Here is an 18,756-nt window from a genome sequence, read left to right on the forward strand (position 1 = left end):
AAAAATTACTGTTCAAGACAAGTTAGAATGATTCAGCAACTAAATCTTAAATCCAAGAGCAAAAAATGCAGCTGATTTTTTTCTAAAGCAACCAAAATCTCACTCAAGAAAATCTCCCTGTATGGCCAGAAAAAAAGAGGAATTAGTTTCTATCAAGGAACTCAATAAAGTATATGTCACAAAATTGACCATTTGAAAAATAATTTTAAATAATAGTCATATAAATCAGTGCTTACATTTTGTAATTTTGCTTTTATTTTTCAGATTAAAAGCATCCTGGTTCATTTAATTTTAATAGGCTCGTAATTTAAGTAATACATTTTAAGAAGAGATTATCCTTACAAAGGTCCTTACCTTTTTCAATTTCTTTAGTTATTACCTGCAAACAATAGGTAACAGAGCTTGTCTGTGCTCTTTATTCTTTTTTTACTAACATTTACTCACAGCTTGAATAAAACATGGTTTTTATGAAATAAATAGCTGTAACAAGAGCACCATTTACTATTTTATAGCCATCCTCTCCAACCTTACTACAAAGCCCTTTTTACCTTCTTTGTTTAAAATTTCAGGTTTGTTTTCTTTTTGGGGGGGGAGGGGGTAGTAGGGAAAATGCATTCTGAAAGGACACCGATTAAAAGTATTAGCAAAAATAAAGAGACTAATCTTTTTTCAATATTTGGTAATATAAGAGTCTAACTAATGTTAATTTTAAAAAAACAAACAGAAAAACCAGACTGGAATAGTTCACACCCTGAAAATGTGGCCTATTTATCCTGAAAACATGCAATGTATAAATACAGAAAGAATACAAAAATCACATTTAATAGTTAGACTTTAAATCCTGAATTCTGCCAAACTGTTTCATCATTTTCATTTAAAAATCCATCTTATGTTTCAGAAAAATACTTATTCTCTGATATTCTAAAAATAGACTCCTACTGTCTCTTTTACAAAACACAATTGCGCTTGTTTCCGAGTCCTACCATATCAGCCACATCATCAATGCCTAAAATTTTTATTTAACCCCATCTGTGGCAAGCAAAATGGTAACTAAATATCAAAAAAAAATCTTACCTATATGCTGCATTTTCTTTCAAATGCAAAATGGTTAGATTCCCCTTCTACTTAATCAGTACAGTGTCTGAACATTTTTCAGTCTGACTTGCAAATATTTGCTTCCCCTCTTAGGGCATAGCATCCGCAGGGTTATACAGCACTACTTACATTCTCTTCCACATAAAAATCAGACATTACATGAAAGGAAAAGAAAGACAGCCCATTTCAAAGCATCTGGCAAACCTCCATTGGCAACCTGCCAAGCCTCTGCTAAACCTTCCTGTCTTTCCGAGCATGCTCACTTAAAACCAACAGCACGTTACTATGGCAACTCTGTAGGCAGCCTGTAAGTATGAACCGCCATTCTGATTTCAGAGTGCAAAAAACCAAATACTGCAGGGGAAGTAAACCGAGAGAAATATTCTATGCCCTTCATCACACACAAGTATACTCATTTCATCTCATTAATTAGTATGTATTTGTATATGTAAAACAGAAACAAGCATTCTACATTTTCCAAGCAAATATTTTACATGCTCAAGTAGGTCTTCCTTTTTAGTAAACTCATTCTCTTTGTCTGCTCCTAAGCCCCTTTTCCTGATGACAACTAAAAATATAGTGGACAATTTATCCCATTTGACAAAAGACTGCTGAATAGACAACAATATTCATGTAAGCAATTAGCTGGTACTCCATGAATGATTTTCTACAATTTATACTGATACTCTAGATGACATCATAATATTACAGAGAAAACCATTAGCACTTATAAAATCCAATGTAAATCTATTCTATGATTTATCAAACTGCCAAATGAAATATTCTTTCCGTTTGGATAGAAATTTTTATCCCCATTATCTTTGAGACACTGAAATGTCTGAAAAAGGTGAGGTTTTGAAGTCCAGAAAGACCAGACCTAGGTTTAAATCCTTGTTCTCCACATTTGAGCTGTGCCACCTTGGGAAAGTTACTTAAAACCTTCCTGACCCTCACTTTCCTCCCTTTAAGGAGGATAATACCAGTTGCTCCACACAGTAACAATTTAAATGAGTCAACACATGATATACACCTAAAAGTTAGACTTCTTTCCTCTTTGTTTGGAAAAGATGCAAAGCCCCCCCCCACCCCCCGCAACTTTGCACTTGTTGATTATTTAACCTGAAAAGTTCTTCTTTATAACCTCTTACCAGCTAAAAATTAGTTCAATTTACCCAATAAGCTAGAAGCCAAAAAAACTCCCCCTACCCCAAATCAAGTTGAACTAAAAAAAGACAGAAACAAATATAGGGACTCTAAAAGAGGGAAAACGCACAAAGGTATTATTTTTACTTTAGAGTATTATGATGTTTTTATATATTACAAACACAAAATTCCACCCACCGCCTCGTCTTCCTCCTTTCTGGCCTCCTTTTCCTTCTCTTCCTCATTTTCTTCAGCTGGGCCATCTTCATCATCACTACTGGATGACTCCAGGATTTCACTTATATCCATTTTCCAGTTATCAGGAACAACTCTAGTTTTTAAGAAGATGCTTGCTTTCTGCAGCCCTAAGAGTAAAAATATACTTCAGCAGTTGTTATATAATTAGCAGCACAGAATAATAAAGACATAACATTCAGAGTCCAAAGATCTGAATTCAAATTCAGCTGTCACTTATAAAATGATACAGTAAATTTGAATATATTTCATAAGTTTTAATGTTATATTAATATTTATTATTACTCTAGAGACTATTGCTAGAAATCTTAATGGTAAAACATGAAAAGTTACACTTATTGAAAAATTATAAATCAAATATTATTTCTACTCATGAAAAAAATAGCCATCAAATAAGAGTACATGTTAATTCTAAACTTAGCACCAGAGACTATTTAGTCTTACTTTGGTCACTATTTGCCATTTAGAGCCACATCATGAAATAATGGATTGTTTCATCCTTACTTTACCTGGTTTGGCAGACAGCTCAGATTCAGGGAGATTGAGAATGTCTACATCCTTGATATCCTTTCTTGCTATAGAATAACTAATTATAGAGAAGAAGGGAGCCATTATTAAGGAAAAATTATCACTGAAATAGTCCATGTTAACACAGAAAAATATAAACCTCAAAATCAAAATTACTTTGCCTATAAAATGTATAGAAGACTGTATATGTCCTAATTCTTAATAAAAAGCAACAGATAATATAGGCAAAGCTAGTATTTTAATTTTGATGATTCACATACTCAAAGTACATTAAAGAACCACATTTGTAATATTTCAATCTATGCAACCCTCTTACACACAGTATGTGGTAGTTTATACCAGCATGATGTTTTCCTTGTAGAAGACAACAATGTCTATTTTGAACTTTAATATTTCTTAAATTTATTATTTAGTTTAGTAAAAAAATGAAATAAAGGTAATATTAAAATACTTTTATCATTGTAAGATATATTATGGTCTAATTTTTCAGAGGATTACATATCTCTCTCTCTCTCTCTCTCTCTCTCTATATATATATATATATATATATATGTATAATTTTACATCTGTTTTGGAAACAAGAGAGTTGAAGTTAAGAAAAGTTTCTAAAAATCTGGCTTTTAATCAGAAAAAAAGTCAAAATAATTATTCTGGTAATATAAATTCTATTAAAAGTAAATTTCATAGTTTATAACATGTACACATGATAAAAATAAAGAATTTTTACAATTAAAGAGAAAACCAATACCATACTTTATTAAAAAAAACTTTTAAAATATTATTTTCACAATTGTTTATATAAAATTTTTCAGTAAAAAATAATCTACATTACACAAAGTCAAAACGTATTAAGCAACAACTTTGCAGCTCACAAAATGATTAGACTTTTAAAAATAAATTCTTAGAGTGGGGAAGAGTCTATCGCTGTGCTTCCATTTTTTTTCCCCTCCCTCTGTACCACTATCAAGTGATTCATTACTCACAATTTAGAATCAATAAATGATCGAACTAAGCACTGGTCTTTTTTCACTGTGATGTCATCATTACAGCTGGGAGATATAACCTGAAATATAAAATAAGAATGGATAGATTCCTATTTTCCTTGCTCACAAAAAGAATGTTTTTTTAAAAAGGACAATTCCAGATCCCTTAACTTCTAAAATGCATCATATTTTACAAGAAATAGTTTCATTCACAATAGCTTTCATTATTCATGAATTACCTACAAAGGAAGGTCACTTTATAATTTTAATTTGGCACACTGGTTTTCTAGATAATAATTTATCTAGTCATTAGATTATAAAGTAAATAATCAATGAAATATAAATTATAATGTGACCACCGCTTTTAAAATATTAGGATTTACTCTAAGTTAAATAATAATTCCTTTATTGTCCAAAAAATAAAATGTATATGTGATGAAAATTTGACATATTATAATTTTTCAAAATACACTTGAATCAGGATCTATTCTGAAATGAACACCTACCTAAGCTCCCATTCTTACCAGGGCATGTACAACTTTTAGTAATTAATACCAATCTGAAAAATCTGAGTAAAGAACTTTTAATTTCTTAACTTTTAAAAATAACAAACGTTTTAACATTAGTAAATAACAGTCTCTATATATTCTTTATAGAATTTAATCTTTAAAAAAAATTAAAGTCTACCAATAAATGGCTGAAATGTACCTTGCTTATTACCACCCCCTCCACCTTCCAACACTAGCCACTCTGCTACAATCTAGCACCATCCACAGAACTTTATTCAATGATGAAAATCTTCATTATCGCATTGACCAACACAGTAGCAATGAGCCGCATGGGGCTGAGCACTTGAAATGTGGCCAGTGCAACTTAGAGATTGAATTTTTAATTCTATTTAATTTTAGTTGTTACATTTAAACTTTAATAGCCACACAGGGCTCATGGCTACCATATTAAATAGCATATATCCAGATAATTAAAAATTCTTGGCAGTCATATCAGCTGTCTTAACAATGGATGAAAGTACATGTTTACTTTGTTAGGTGCTGGAAATTACTGGATTAATAATATATTTGTATCTGCTCTCAAGAACCTAATAGTGTAATGGACACAAAAAGACACACAAAAAGAACACAATGGAGAAAAAGTACAGTGAAACCACTAGGCAGAGGATAATATATGAAAACACGTAGGAGGGAGATTTAACCCAGCCTGAGGAAGGAAAGGGTGTGGGAGCAAAGGCTTAAATAGGTCTTAAAAGATGAGTAGGCACAGCCCAAGCTTAATTACCTCACCTACGAACCACGCTAATGGTCTCTAAATTGATTCCTGCCACCTCCAGCCTTTACAACAAAAATCTATCCAACATTCCTAAACATGCAGCTCGAATAATGTCACTCTTCTGCAAAATTCTGTGAAGAACTGCATCCAAATTCCTTAGCTGGACTTTAAAAACCCTTCCGTCCTAGATCCAAATTATCTTTCCCAGTCTAATTTCCTATTATTCCTCTACTCACATCTAATATTTAGCCAAAATCGATTCCCAGAGCACACAGTTCCATGAACGAATTCCTTGCTTTTCTGCTTTTACTTATCTTATTTCCTCTAAGGAAGCCCTCTAGTGAAGCTATGCTTATTAACTTTAAATTCTTCTAGGCTCAGCTCAAAGGTACCTGTTTTGTGAAGGTTTTCTGAATTTTCTTTAAATAAATGTGATCTCTCATTACAAGAAGTCCTAATATTGAACACACAATTTTGTATAATTAGATTATTTGCATTTGACTATAAAATCATCAATTGTAAGACTGTTGTCTTACTTATCTTTTATTTTCTATATCACCTGGAAAATGATAAAGCTGTTGAATAAAGGAATTTTTTTTAAAAAATCTCTTGGCAAATTATGACCTGAATATTCAGAGTCCAAATCCATTTACTTGTCTGCCTGTACAGTTGAAAAGTTCGAAGGATTTTCAGACTTTTCCTATGTAAAGTAAATCTATTCTATAGGAATTGAGTAATGTATTTACTTACATGCACACAGAAACCTGAAAAAAAAAAATGGCCTCAGTTCTTATCTAATTTGGGACACATTTAGTGCCAAAATTATTATTAAAGGTATAAGAGGTATCAAAACTCAGAGAAAAAGGGCCTATTTATGTCAAAGTGGTTAGGGGAGACTCTGAAGAAAAGGTAGGACTTCAGGTGAACCTTAAGAAGAGAGGGGTAGGAAGAGGAGAAAGTGGAGACAGGTATTACTAAGTATTATTGATTCCTCTCACAAAATCATCCTCTTGCCCATCCCTTCTTATCATTCCTTCACCAAGTAAGCAAAGGTTGGTTTTCTATACCAACCCCACTAAGACTTGCATTTCCAAAGCCTAGGTGTACCATTCCTTTACCCAGTGCTCCTGTCCTATTCCAAAGGTTTTTTAAATTAGTATATAATTTTCAATTACTATGCAATCTTTTAGACGTGTATAGTGAGCTTCTTGAGGGCAATGTGTTATCGGGTTGTCAGAAAAGTTATGACACATTTTTTCTATGTTTTTCGTTGCAAAAATGCGTCATGACTTTTCCGACAACCCAACATAAGTCTCATATTTCTCTCTCTTCTAAGGAACTTGGAACAAATCTGATCTCAATGCAGATCCTCAGTAAATACAAATGACGTAAGGCAGGGGTAGAGGCTTGGAAGAGTGAAGTGTCTTATGGCAGGAACAGTTAAGAGAGCCTGAGTAGAGAGCTTACACTGATAATGGGAACAAACCAAGAGATGGCCTCAACTACTCATTTAAAGGAAGCAGAATTAATACATTAGGCAGAGTCAGTGAAGGCTTTTTTTTTTTTTAAAGAATGGCACTATCATGATTAAATCAATATTTTTAAATGATTTCTCTATAAAAGTTACTTCTAGAAAATTAGGCTGAATTTAGTGAAGAAAGTATTCAATAACCAAGTTAAGGAGACCTGGAGGTAGTTACTGTAAATCAGGTATAAAGTAGTAACGGAATAGAGTAAAAAGAGACCATTGGACATGTTTTGAAGGAAGAACTGAAAGATCCCAATAAATGAATAAAGAATTAAAGAAAGGAAATAACAAAAGAAGACAGTGAAATATGTAGGACCTCAATTTTGCAATGAAGTCCAAATCAAACTCATGTAATACCATCAAAATATTTTAAATGCTTTTTAAAAATCCATGTGACACAAATACTTTAAATGGTTGATTATTCTGCAGAGAAACCTTACTTACCAAAGCAGGATACCATTCAGTCTTCTCAGACGTAGATACCACACTTACAACTTTTCCTAATAATTCATCATTGAGCCGTCGCTTATCTTCATCTTCTTCTTCACTACTTTCCTCTTCCTTTTCATCTTCATTACTAAAAGTTAGAATAACTTTATCATGATCTTAACATAAACTATTTTTAATACAGTCAGAGTGGTGTGAATTTAACACGTACAATTCAATTCTAATCTGGATTACCCCAGAACAGTAGCCTATTCGTCCTTATTGGAAGTAAAGTGATGGATCCTTCCCTGTTCCCACAGAAGTAGTCCTGAGCTGTCCATGGTACTCTGATCCACCTCACTAGATTGATGAGGGCTTGGACTTGGGCTCTTCTACCAACCACCCACTGGGATAGGAAAGCCTAACTGTGTCACCAGGAAGTGCTTACTGTGCCAAATACATTTTTTGAAAGACTGCCCTTCTATTTTTTATGTATGCCAGATGCCAGATAACATAACTCTAATTTTCAACAGGTTATGAAAAGATCTCATTAAAACACAACTGAGGGTTTTTTAGGACCTATCTGGATAACTAAAACAATCAGACAAACTCCTAGTGAAGAACAGTCTACAGAACAACTGGCCTGTGCTCTTCAAAAATATCAATGCCATGAAAAGACAAAAAAGGGCTTAGGAACTTGTCCAGATTAAAGGGGACTTAAAAACTAAATGCAACAGAGAGCGAAAAACAAATGTCATATGATTTCATGTATCAGTGGAATCTAAAGAAGAAAATAAGCAAACAAATGAAAGAGAAACAAACTCAAATATACAGAGAACATTTTGATAGTTGCCAGATGGGTATTGGGGGGAGGGCGAAATACGGGAAGGGATTAAGAAGTACAAACTGGTTGTAACAAAGTAGTCATGGGGATGTAGGATACAGCATAAGCAATACAGTCAGTGATACTGCAATAACTCTGTATAGTGTCAGATGGATACAAGATTTGTTGGGGTGATAGACGGGAGGAGGGTGGAGGCAGGGTGAAAAAGGTGAAGGGATTAAGCAACACAAATTGGTAGTTATAAAATTGTCATGGGGATGCAAAGTAAAGCACAGGGAATATAGTCAGTGATAAGGTAATAACTACACATAGTGCCAGGTGGGTACTACATTAGTCAGGAGGATCACTTCTTAAATTATATAAATGTCTAATCATTACTCTGTACACCTGAAATTAATATAAAATAATATTGAATGTCAACTGTAATTGAAAAATTTAAAAAGGGGGGAGGGCTGGCCGAGTGGCGCGATGGTTAAGAACTGGCTTGGGATGCCAGAGGGCCCCGGTTTGGATCCCACATATGAGGGCCAGTGACACTGCCCTCCACAGCTAAGATGCTGAACAACAGCTCAACCTGGAGCTGGGCTGCCGTGAGTCGCCGGCGATGGCGTAGGCTGCAGCCCCTGTGGCAGTGGGTTGCCATGGGCTACCGTGTGTGGCCAGCAGCCAGCGTGAGCGGCCAGCAGCCGCAGTGAGCGGCCATCCAGAAGCCGGTGACTGATCTGCCTCGCCTGGGAAGAGCGCAATGATGGTGCCAACTTGGGCCAGTGAAGCAATGTCCTCCACAACTAGACTGAAGAACAAAACGACAGCAACTTGTCTGTTCCCCTTCCCCTATTCCTCAACACTGTTCCCATCCCCCCAATTCCCCAATAAAAATCTTTATTAAAAAAAAGGGGGGGGGAAATAAAGGTGAATAAAAGGTCCAAATTTCCATGTATAAAACAAATAAGTCATGAGGATGTAATGTACAGCATAGGAAATATAATCAATAATGTTTTGATAGCGTGGTACAGTGTCAGATGGTTGCTGGACTTATCATTATCATGGTGATCACTTCTTTAGCCTAAGGAATATAATCAATAATATGGTAATAACTATGTATAGTGCCAGGTGGGTACTGCTGAATAACTATGATGTACATGTGAAACTAATGTAATATTGTATGTTAGCTATATTTTAATAAAAATCTTAAAAAAAAAAAGAACTAAATGCAACTCTTGGATTGGATCCTGCAGTCAGTGGATGCTATAAAGGCTATTATTGGGACAGCTGGCAAAATTTGAAACATGGACTACATATCATTAGATAATAGCATTCTATCAATATCAAATTTTCTGAATTTGACAATCATCCTTTGGTTATATAAGAGAATGTCCTTGTTCTGTCCTAAAGTATTTAGGGGGTTAAAGTTCATGATGCTTGTAATCTCCTCTCAAATGGTTCAGCCAATTAAAATTATTATGATGAATTAAAAAATAATTATAATATGTATCTATAAAGAGGGGAAATGATAAAGCAAATGTGCCAGAAAATGTTAACAATCGGTGAATATAGATGATGAGTGTATGAAAGTTTATTGTATTATTGTTACAATTTTTAACTTTGAAATAAAAGTTTTTGAAATAAAAATGTTAAAATATACTCACTTAAAATACAAAAATCGTATGAAGTATGGAATTTGGAAAAGCAACATTAAACAAAAATAGCCTCTTTGAAAAGAAGTTGTGATAACTATAAGACAAAGTAATAGGAAAAACTAAGAACAAGATCAGCTCAGCGTAAAATGTCTAGCATAAGGATATAAGATGCTATGTAAAGGTTACCCAAACAAATGTAGCCATCTTAGAAAAGTCATTTGTTTAATGTTACAATAATTGTAATGTTACTGTACATAAAAACACTCACACAGGAAGAGAAGACCTCCTTCCTCTGTTTGTCTTCTTTGCAATTACAGGAGTTCCAAAATGCTCTGGATTTGTTAATGGAAGCTGGTCAAGCGTCTGGATAAGAAACAGACAAATTAAATCACATTTTGCCTCTATATTAGTAGCTTTTGTTCAACCCAAAGAGTTTGTGTCACCCTACCTCACTCTCGGCAAAATGTCTCTCTCCTTTTAGGCAAAGTGAGGTGCGTCTCAATGTTCTCTCATCACCATCATCAAACACTACAATAAACAAAAGAGAGATAATTTATGCCCACTAAATAAAAATTTAATGGCACAGAATGCTATTATTGCTATTTATCTGGGGCTTAATATTTTTAAGAACCATTATTTGTTAGTTATTTTGCAAAACCTTTTAAAATGTGCATACCACATTTTTCATTCTAGAGATACCAAACAAACACAGGTTAAATGGGTGCCCCCAAATGCTTAGCATCTCCATTTACTTTTTCAATTTCTAACACTACAGAACTACCTTCTTAAACCATTAGCAACATAGTCAAAACACAGATATTAAATTACCTTCACTCCTAGAAGAATGAGCAAAAACCTGGTTTAAAAAAAAGAAGTGTTATGGATTTTTCTCAAGTTATCAATGGCACATCCCTAACTTAAGGAAACTGGCTTCTGATAATGCTGTTGGATAATGCTGCTGCTTCTACTTATTGTGTGATAACTCACCATAGTAGAAGACCTGGCTGCCAAACTCTAAAGTCATAAGATTCAACTTTTTTCTTTTGGTAGAAGAGGATGTAAGAAGTTTAGAAGTAAGTGTTGAAACAAAGAAACATCAGAAAGATAAAATTTCTTTTTAAAAAATTCTAAAAAATACTCATAATTACATGGAAGCTTTCTTAAAAGTTTTTACTTTTACTATATTTTAAAAAAATCATACTACTTAAAAAACTATGTTCAAATGTTTTGAGGAAATGAGGGTAAGGAATTTAATAATTAACTAATATTCACTGTATGATTAGCTATATTATTTTAATAATTTTATAGATTTAATTTTTCAGAAATGTACTGATTTTAACATCTACCATTTATAAGGCTTATTAAAAAGAAAATGTTCTCAGTAAACATCTGATTGCCCAGCATTATGAAGAAATAAACTATAAGATAGGATCTTTACCTCAGATACCTAAAAGGCATATACATATCAACAAATGTTTATACATCTCATGAAAATAACATATACACAGGAAAGCATATATACCCAAAAATGATTTTAAGATTTAATATTGCTTTTCATAATTCCAGATGTTTTTCCATTCTAACAGAATAGGTTAGTGTTAATAAAGGAAATTTTTACATTACCTTAATCTAATATCTTAGATCTTTTACCTTGTTATCTATATAATTACAATCCTGTATTTTTTTCAAAAAAAGGTTGCTTTATTAGCAAGCACTCTGTTTTCAAATCATAATCTTAATTTTTTCATGCTAGAAACTTAATTACGTAAGAGCACTCAACTTTTTCAATATTTATCTCAATGAGTTCTTTTTCTTAGACTAAAAATGTCAAGTTTAGATTCTCTTACATGTAGGAGACAATGCAGTGTCAATTAAAAGTTCCTGAAGCACATATTCAAACAACTAGAATGATTCTACAAAAGTGGGTATTTTATTTTATACACTGTTAAAGATGCAGAAATTAATAACCACCTGCAGATACTGTGACAGGATAAAACACAATATTCTCCAATAATTACATCACTAACCTATACTTGATTAAAAGTGCTCTAAATATTTGTATTAAAATTATGATTCACATGGTGTCAAGTCTAATAAATAAACCATTGTTCTTTTAAAAGTTCAAAATCGTAGTTATAACTTAAAATAATTCTTCACATTAGTTTTAATGTACATAAGTATACTAAAGAAAATCTTAAAAGTTCCAATCTTCCTTAATGCCTACAGTACCAAAGATGGTGACATTTGACGCACTACTGGAGGTGCCAAAAAAATGTATACACATTTTAAGAGATGGTCGACGTTGTTCAAGCAGTAGTTTGCCATAATCAGAAGTGTCTGGGGCCGGCCGAGTGGCGCAATGGTTGGGAGCTCGCTTGGGATGCCAGAGGGCCCCGGTTCGGATCCCACATATGAGGGCCAGTGACACTGCCCTCCACAGCTAAGATGCTGAACAACAGCTCAACCTGGAGCTGGGCTGCATGAGTCACCGGCGACGGCGTGGGCTGCGGTCCCTGTGGCAGTGGGTTGCCATGGGCTACCGTGTGTGGCCGGCAGCCAGCATGAGCGGCCAGCAGCCGCGGTGGGCGGCCGTCCAGAAGCCGGCGACTGATCTGCCTTGCCCGGGAAGAGCGCAGTGATGGTGCCAACTTGGGCCAGTGAGGCAACGTCCTCCACAACTAGACTGAAGAACAAAACGACAACAGCTTGTCTGTTCCCCTTCCCCTAATTCCCCAGCACTGTTCCCATCCCCCCAATTACCCAATAAAAATCTTTAAAAAAAAAAAAATAGAATTAGGTAAAAGTTGGAAGAAAACATGTAAAAAAAAAAGAAGTGTCTGGACACTGATGGTAACCACTCTGAGCACCTCTTGTAATTGCAGAAGTCAAACGTGACTTGTATTCATTTTTTGTTATTGGTATATATATATTATTACAATTTTAATACAGTTTTTTCCTTTCTTAAAATGTGTGTACATTTTTTGGCACCCTCTGTATATACTCATATATACACATATTTAAGTGGAGGTGTGAGGAAGGAAAATGAGAATGTAAGACCAATTAATAATGTCAACTTTGCAACAAAATCTTTTCCACCGTGTTTTATCATTAATCAATGGCAGTCCCAAATCAAAATATTCTGATGAGAGATTTCAATGATTACTATACTTAGTTCTTGTTTTTTTAAAACACTCACTTGAAATAAATCAGATTTTTGAAGGAAAAAATTCATTTGATTTTGTCATATTTTACCATGGTTAGAAATAGTGTAACAACCAAAGGAACTTCTCAAAAGGGAGCTGTGATGCAAACATCAATTTTATAGCTTTACTTAGGGACACTTCCAACCTCAACAGAACAAAGAAAAACAGTATGACTTTATTTGTTTAATTCATAAAAACATACAAAGGTATATATTTGAGGAGTGAAATCAATTTTGTTAAGCCATGTTAACTACTCAAGAGTTCCTGAAAGACAAGTAGAAAACCCAACAACATAGTGGACCTATGAATCATGACATCCTTGATTATGAAAATCATGAAAAACTCCATCCTTAAGACATTTTCTCTATAAATTCATGTTAGAAGTATCATCTAAAAGAACATAAAATTTGTAGGCATTAAAGAGTGACCAGCATTTTCATAACAGTGAAATAATTAACTGGTATATATAATAAATTTAGTTTCTTTTTAGTTCAAGATATATACTACAGCTTGCCAAAAGAAAAATGTCGCACTATTAAGATTTAGTAATTCAATGAAATTTCTTATACTTGCCAAAAATGGCATTTGAGTAGATTCTTCATTGAGTGCAACAGAACAGATATTACAAAAGTAGTATCTCCGTTAGTGTATTACATATAAATACTAAAACCTGATTTGAGAAAAATGATAAAGTTGAGACTCTCTTGATTATACTAGGCAAAATAATGCCATTGCAAACAAAATATACAAAGCCTAACTCTAAACTGTTAAAATTCAAAGAAACAAAAGCAACAGGGATCTAATATAACTACTAAATACAAAAGATCTACCTGTTATCATAACACTGTTTTATGCTGGAGGACAGTAAGATAATAACAACAGTAAATTAATTTTGTTTACCCAATATATAACTGGCTATCACTTATGTCCTGATGCTCACAGGAGCCTCTGTAAGGGAGGAATCACTATCTTCCTTTTATAGATAATGAAACTGAGAATCAGAAGGTTATTCAATGAGCTACAATTTAGTTAAGGGAGGGGATTAAAATACATATTATTATTATGTTTGTGTATTACAGTTATGATTAACAAAATATTTCACATAATGGGGTAAGAACTTTAAAATTAAAAATAAACGTATATCCTAATAGTAAAATCATATGTGAGAACTACAGAAGTCCCTCAGCAGCTAGGTCAAAAACTTTAGGAACCTGGAAACTTAAGAAATTAACATTCCAATGTCTAATTATATGAACAAAAATATCATTGGAATGCTAAGTGATATGGAAGGCCATTTAACAATGGGTTAAAACCTTTTACAGAACTTAACAGATTTCTTTGTTGCTTAGTAAGTGTTTTTGTAATGATTTTCTAATCAATGGAATAACCAACCACCTGGTTTTGAAAACGTTTTGTGGTTGATTTTGGTTATAACAACATTTGTCATAAGAGGTTCTAACTAAATTAAAACCCTTATAAGCCTGCAGGACATTCTAAAACAGTCAGCCCATTCACCAGTTTCATCTAAATCTCTACTCCATTAATTAGAACTTCTATAAGATCTGATACAACTGATGTGCAAGACAGTAACTATTACACAAGTCATGAAAAAGTTATAACTCAGAAAAATAACTTGTCATAAAAATACATAAATGATCAAATAGATGTGTTAAACATGATATATGCCATATATGTACATTTTATATGTAAATTACTAAAATTAATGGCAATTTTTTTCCTTGACATTTTCCTTATTTTTCAAATTCAATGTATCTTTATATTCCAAAACGGCAAAAGAAGAGCTATAGAATGTCTTATTGACAGTTGTATTTACCAGGAATTAATGGCCACAGTCAAAATATGAATTCTAATCCCAATTTTGATACCTTTTGAATGACTGGACAGGTAACAACAACACATGTACATGCATAATAAATTCCTTATCTTTAATGCAAGGAATAAAAACTGCCAAATGAATGAACTATGCTAGGAAGAACTGTTTTATAATAGGAAATGTTTCCAAGGTTCAATAAACCAAAAAAAGTCCATGAGCTAGAGCTATTTATTATTCAACATTAGAGGGCAAAACACTAGATTTTTAAAAATTGAGTTATGTTAGATCTACCTCTTTCAAAATGGGTCAATGAACTATAATAGTAAACATTAATACCCACATTACATAGGGAGGAGTTAATATCACTGACTCATTGCTAACTTTTGATCACCAGGGATTAAAACTCCTATTTGACCAAACCAGCAGTATGGTATTCTCCTTTTATTTTTAATAGTCTGACATAATTTCAAGATCTCTTTTAAAATGTCATGAAGAAAAATCATATTTTGTATAACTTTTTGATTCTACCTCTGCAACACCTCGCTAGGAACAAGAAATCAAGAAAAATTCCAGAAAAGAATGATTAAACCCAATAGGCAGTAGGCACTCTATTAAAGAAAAATACAGAAAGTTTAGGGGGCTGGCTGAGTGGCTCAGTTGGTTAGGAGTTAGCGTGGGAGTGCGGGCTCTGAGTAGCAGGGCCGCTGGTTTGGTTCCCACGTGGGCCAATGGCACTGTGCCCGAGCTTAGCTGGTGCTGAGCTGCCAACAGGTGGCAGGATGGCTCAGCTGGTACCAAAAAAAAAAAAGTTTATGACCTGTGAGAGATCACACATTTTATTTTGCTATCTTTTAAGCTTGCTATACTCTAATCATTCCTTTTTTTTTTTTTTAAATGGGGAACAGTGTTTTTTTTCTAGGACCTATCAACTCCAAGTCGAGCAGTTGTTTCAATCTAGTTGTGAAGGGCGCAACTCAGTGGCCCATATGGGGATCGAACAGGCAACCTTGGTGTTATGAGCACTGCACTCTAACCAACTGAGCTAACTGGCCGCCCCTCTAATCATTCTTTATGTGGTCTACATCCTTCACTACCAAACCATTCTGTAGAGCAGAGTGCTATATTAAGTATACTTAAGTGAATAGTGTCTCTTAACATCCTAAATGTTTTAGGTCTTTCTCTCTCATTACACAGATGTAAAAATCTTAAATATTTTGAAAATTTTCTCCCGAGTAAGTCTCTTGTTTCTCCAAGTGTGGTCTGTTTTTCTAAGTGTGTACGACCTCTATTAGATTCAGCCATTGTGCATATAAAAAGAAAGATTATTGCGTTGCCACCCAAAGATCTACTTAATTGGAGAGATGTGGGGTCTTCAAATCTCATTTTTTTAAAAAAGCACCAAGTGATTCTTACATACACTGATGCTTGATACATGAATTATATGCAATTACAATTCTAAGCTCTTTGAGAACAAGAATTATACAACTTCTTCTGTAATTACCTATCATAGAAAATCACTATAGAGAATGCTCAGTAGCAAATAGTTTTTAGAAATACTAAAATGCCATTCATGTAAATAGAGACTGCTATTCATAATTGAAGGATTATTCTGGAGTCCAGAAACCCAGAATGTGAAAACCTGAAAAGTACTGCTTATGCCGAAGCACGAGTGTTATATCAGTAAAACTACACAAGTGACATGAATGCAACTTTGATATTAAGTATCAAATAGGATGCAGTACTAATACTGGAATACACATCATATAATTTTCAATGATTCTGCACACATCAACTACTGTAATTTTTACCACTGCCCTGTTTAATATAGTGAAATTGTATTTACTTATTAATCTCTAAGAGTTAACATTAGCTTAGCTTTTAAATCTCTAACAACTACCAATAACCACAAGTAAACTTCCTAAAAATATGTAGTTCAGAATAATAGACCACTGTGAACCAACACCAATTTATAGGAGGTCAAGGGAATAAAAATGGTTAGAAAGTAGTAGCTACGTATACAGTAAATCACTACTCGTACTAGTAGAAGCCCCAGAGTAAAAGCACAGGAAATACAGTTTTAACTGAAGCATGTTCTTCACAGCTTTGAGCATCAACTGGAGATAATTTTTACCCAAAGCAACAAATCAAGCAAACTAAAAGTAAATTGAAATGGCCATTTCTCTTCCTTCTACAAGGAAACCACAATGCTATCATTATACTGTTTATTCCAAGACAACGTAAAAACCAAGCAATGCTATAGATGTCAGTGTAAAACAAAGAACTGGATGTGATCCACAGGACTGTGTAGTTGGAAAGTACTGAGAGGAGATTTGCAAATGTTAATCGTTGCTATTCTCATCAACATAATGACAGCAACTATATAAATACTACATTTAGGTTTAAATTTACATGTAGTATGACATTTATTGCTACTCACTACAAGTTTTTTTAAAACCAGTATAAGGTTATGCATGGAATGTTAAGAACGAATTCACATTAGTAACATATATCTTTCTTGAAAGGTGTTACTAAGAGATCCCTCACTGTATGAAAAATAAAAAATTAAGCTATTTTTACCCAGGCTTGAATCTATTCTGCTTGGATTTTTTTTAGTCTATGAATTCTGTGGTAACATCTATTATTACCCTTACATAAAACAGGCAGCAATACAATAAGAGATTGCAATTATGTACTCTCTTAATTGTAATTACAGGAAAAGTGAAAACGTTTTTATTATTTACAAGATTAAGTTTTCTTATGGAACAAAAACAACTATATAATTTAAATTTCATGAAAAGAAATATCAAGGTAACCTAAAAAAGAAGTACATTCTTGAATGAAATTGCCACAAGTTGTCAAGTTACAGTAAGAGATAATTATTTCTGTTACCAGCAGGGCATCACTAAAATTTTAGCCAATTATAACAAGTAAATTGACAGGAAAGAATACATATTTCTCTGCTAATGTAATGATTCAGTGTATTTACAAAACAGAGGTATATGCAACCCCAGATCAAATCCTATGGATTAAATTACTACTTAACTACTTACCAACAGTATACCAACTAGCATCTGTCAACTTGCTGATAATAGCTTCCTGAAAGGATCCATCAGATGTCCTTGTTTCAACTATAGCTCCAACCTAAAACACAAATCAAAATTTCATTACCAAATTTAAATAAACCAAATCATTCCCACTAACTATAAAAAGATACTTATGGTAATTCTACCTTACATTGGCTTAGATCTTTGTCATTCATAGTGCTCATATATTTATCATGCAATACAAGCCCCCAAACGCTTTGGCATAAGGTAGCTATTATTACCCCATTGTACACATTGAAAATTTTGTCTCAGAAAGAGAAAATAATTTGCAAGCATCCAGAATGAGAACCCAGGCTCTTAAGTATTACTTTAGAGCATTTTTACTATAACACTGTCTTCAAGAAAACTGTGGAATATAAGAACTGAAAACCATAAGACACAGCAAAAATAGCTTCAATTTTCTTTCACAAAAATATGAGATTCAGCATTTATATTTAAGGAACCTTTCAGAGAAAGATTCACCTGGAGAAAGAGAGGGATGGACCAATTGACCTTTCAGCTTCCAGACCTCTGTATATCAGATATTAACCAAAGCGGTACTCTGACATAACCAAGATTTATTACATAAACAAATGGCCAGAAATGGATGGAAAATATAACACAGGTATTCATTAAATTGAATTATGGAGCCAACACAGTTTACTTGGTAAGTTAGAACAGAAGATTCAGACGTATTATATAAGTAGCAATCTAAACATGTATGGCAACAGTATAAAAAACAAAATGAAGTGCTCAATCCAAGAATTCAAAACAAAACGTGGCTATTGCCACAGGGACATGAAAGACAGTTCGAGGAATATAATTAATAATGTTGTAAATATTTTGTAGGGTGTCAGATGGTCACGTCTTGCTAGGGAGACCGCATCATGGATGGAGTAGAGGCTTGACC

General features: G+C 33.6%; 1 protein-coding gene across 2 annotated transcripts in view; it reads right to left on the reverse strand.

Moving 5' to 3' along the window:
• ARID4A (AT-rich interaction domain 4A) overlaps positions 1-18,756 on the reverse strand; it is a 60,013-nt gene that overhangs the window by 35,382 nt on the left and 5,875 nt on the right. For both annotated transcript variants that reach the window (XM_019644801.1, XM_019644810.1), the window contains exons 5-11: positions 17,814-17,904; positions 10,175-10,254; positions 9,995-10,089; positions 7,261-7,393; positions 4,005-4,084; positions 3,003-3,079; positions 2,437-2,603 (exon numbers count right to left, since the gene is read on the reverse strand). In XM_019644801.1, coding sequence (XP_019500346.1) covers positions 2,437-2,603; positions 3,003-3,079; positions 4,005-4,084; positions 7,261-7,393; positions 9,995-10,089; positions 10,175-10,254; positions 17,814-17,904 — 723 coding nt within the window. The remainder of the gene's footprint in view (positions 1-2,436; positions 2,604-3,002; positions 3,080-4,004; positions 4,085-7,260; positions 7,394-9,994; positions 10,090-10,174; positions 10,255-17,813; positions 17,905-18,756) is intronic.

The sequence above is a fragment of the Hipposideros armiger genome, unplaced genomic scaffold (assembly GCF_001890085.2).
Source record: "Hipposideros armiger isolate ML-2016 unplaced genomic scaffold, ASM189008v1 scaffold_5, whole genome shotgun sequence".
In the NCBI taxonomy this organism is placed as follows: domain Eukaryota; kingdom Metazoa; phylum Chordata; class Mammalia; order Chiroptera; family Hipposideridae; genus Hipposideros; species Hipposideros armiger.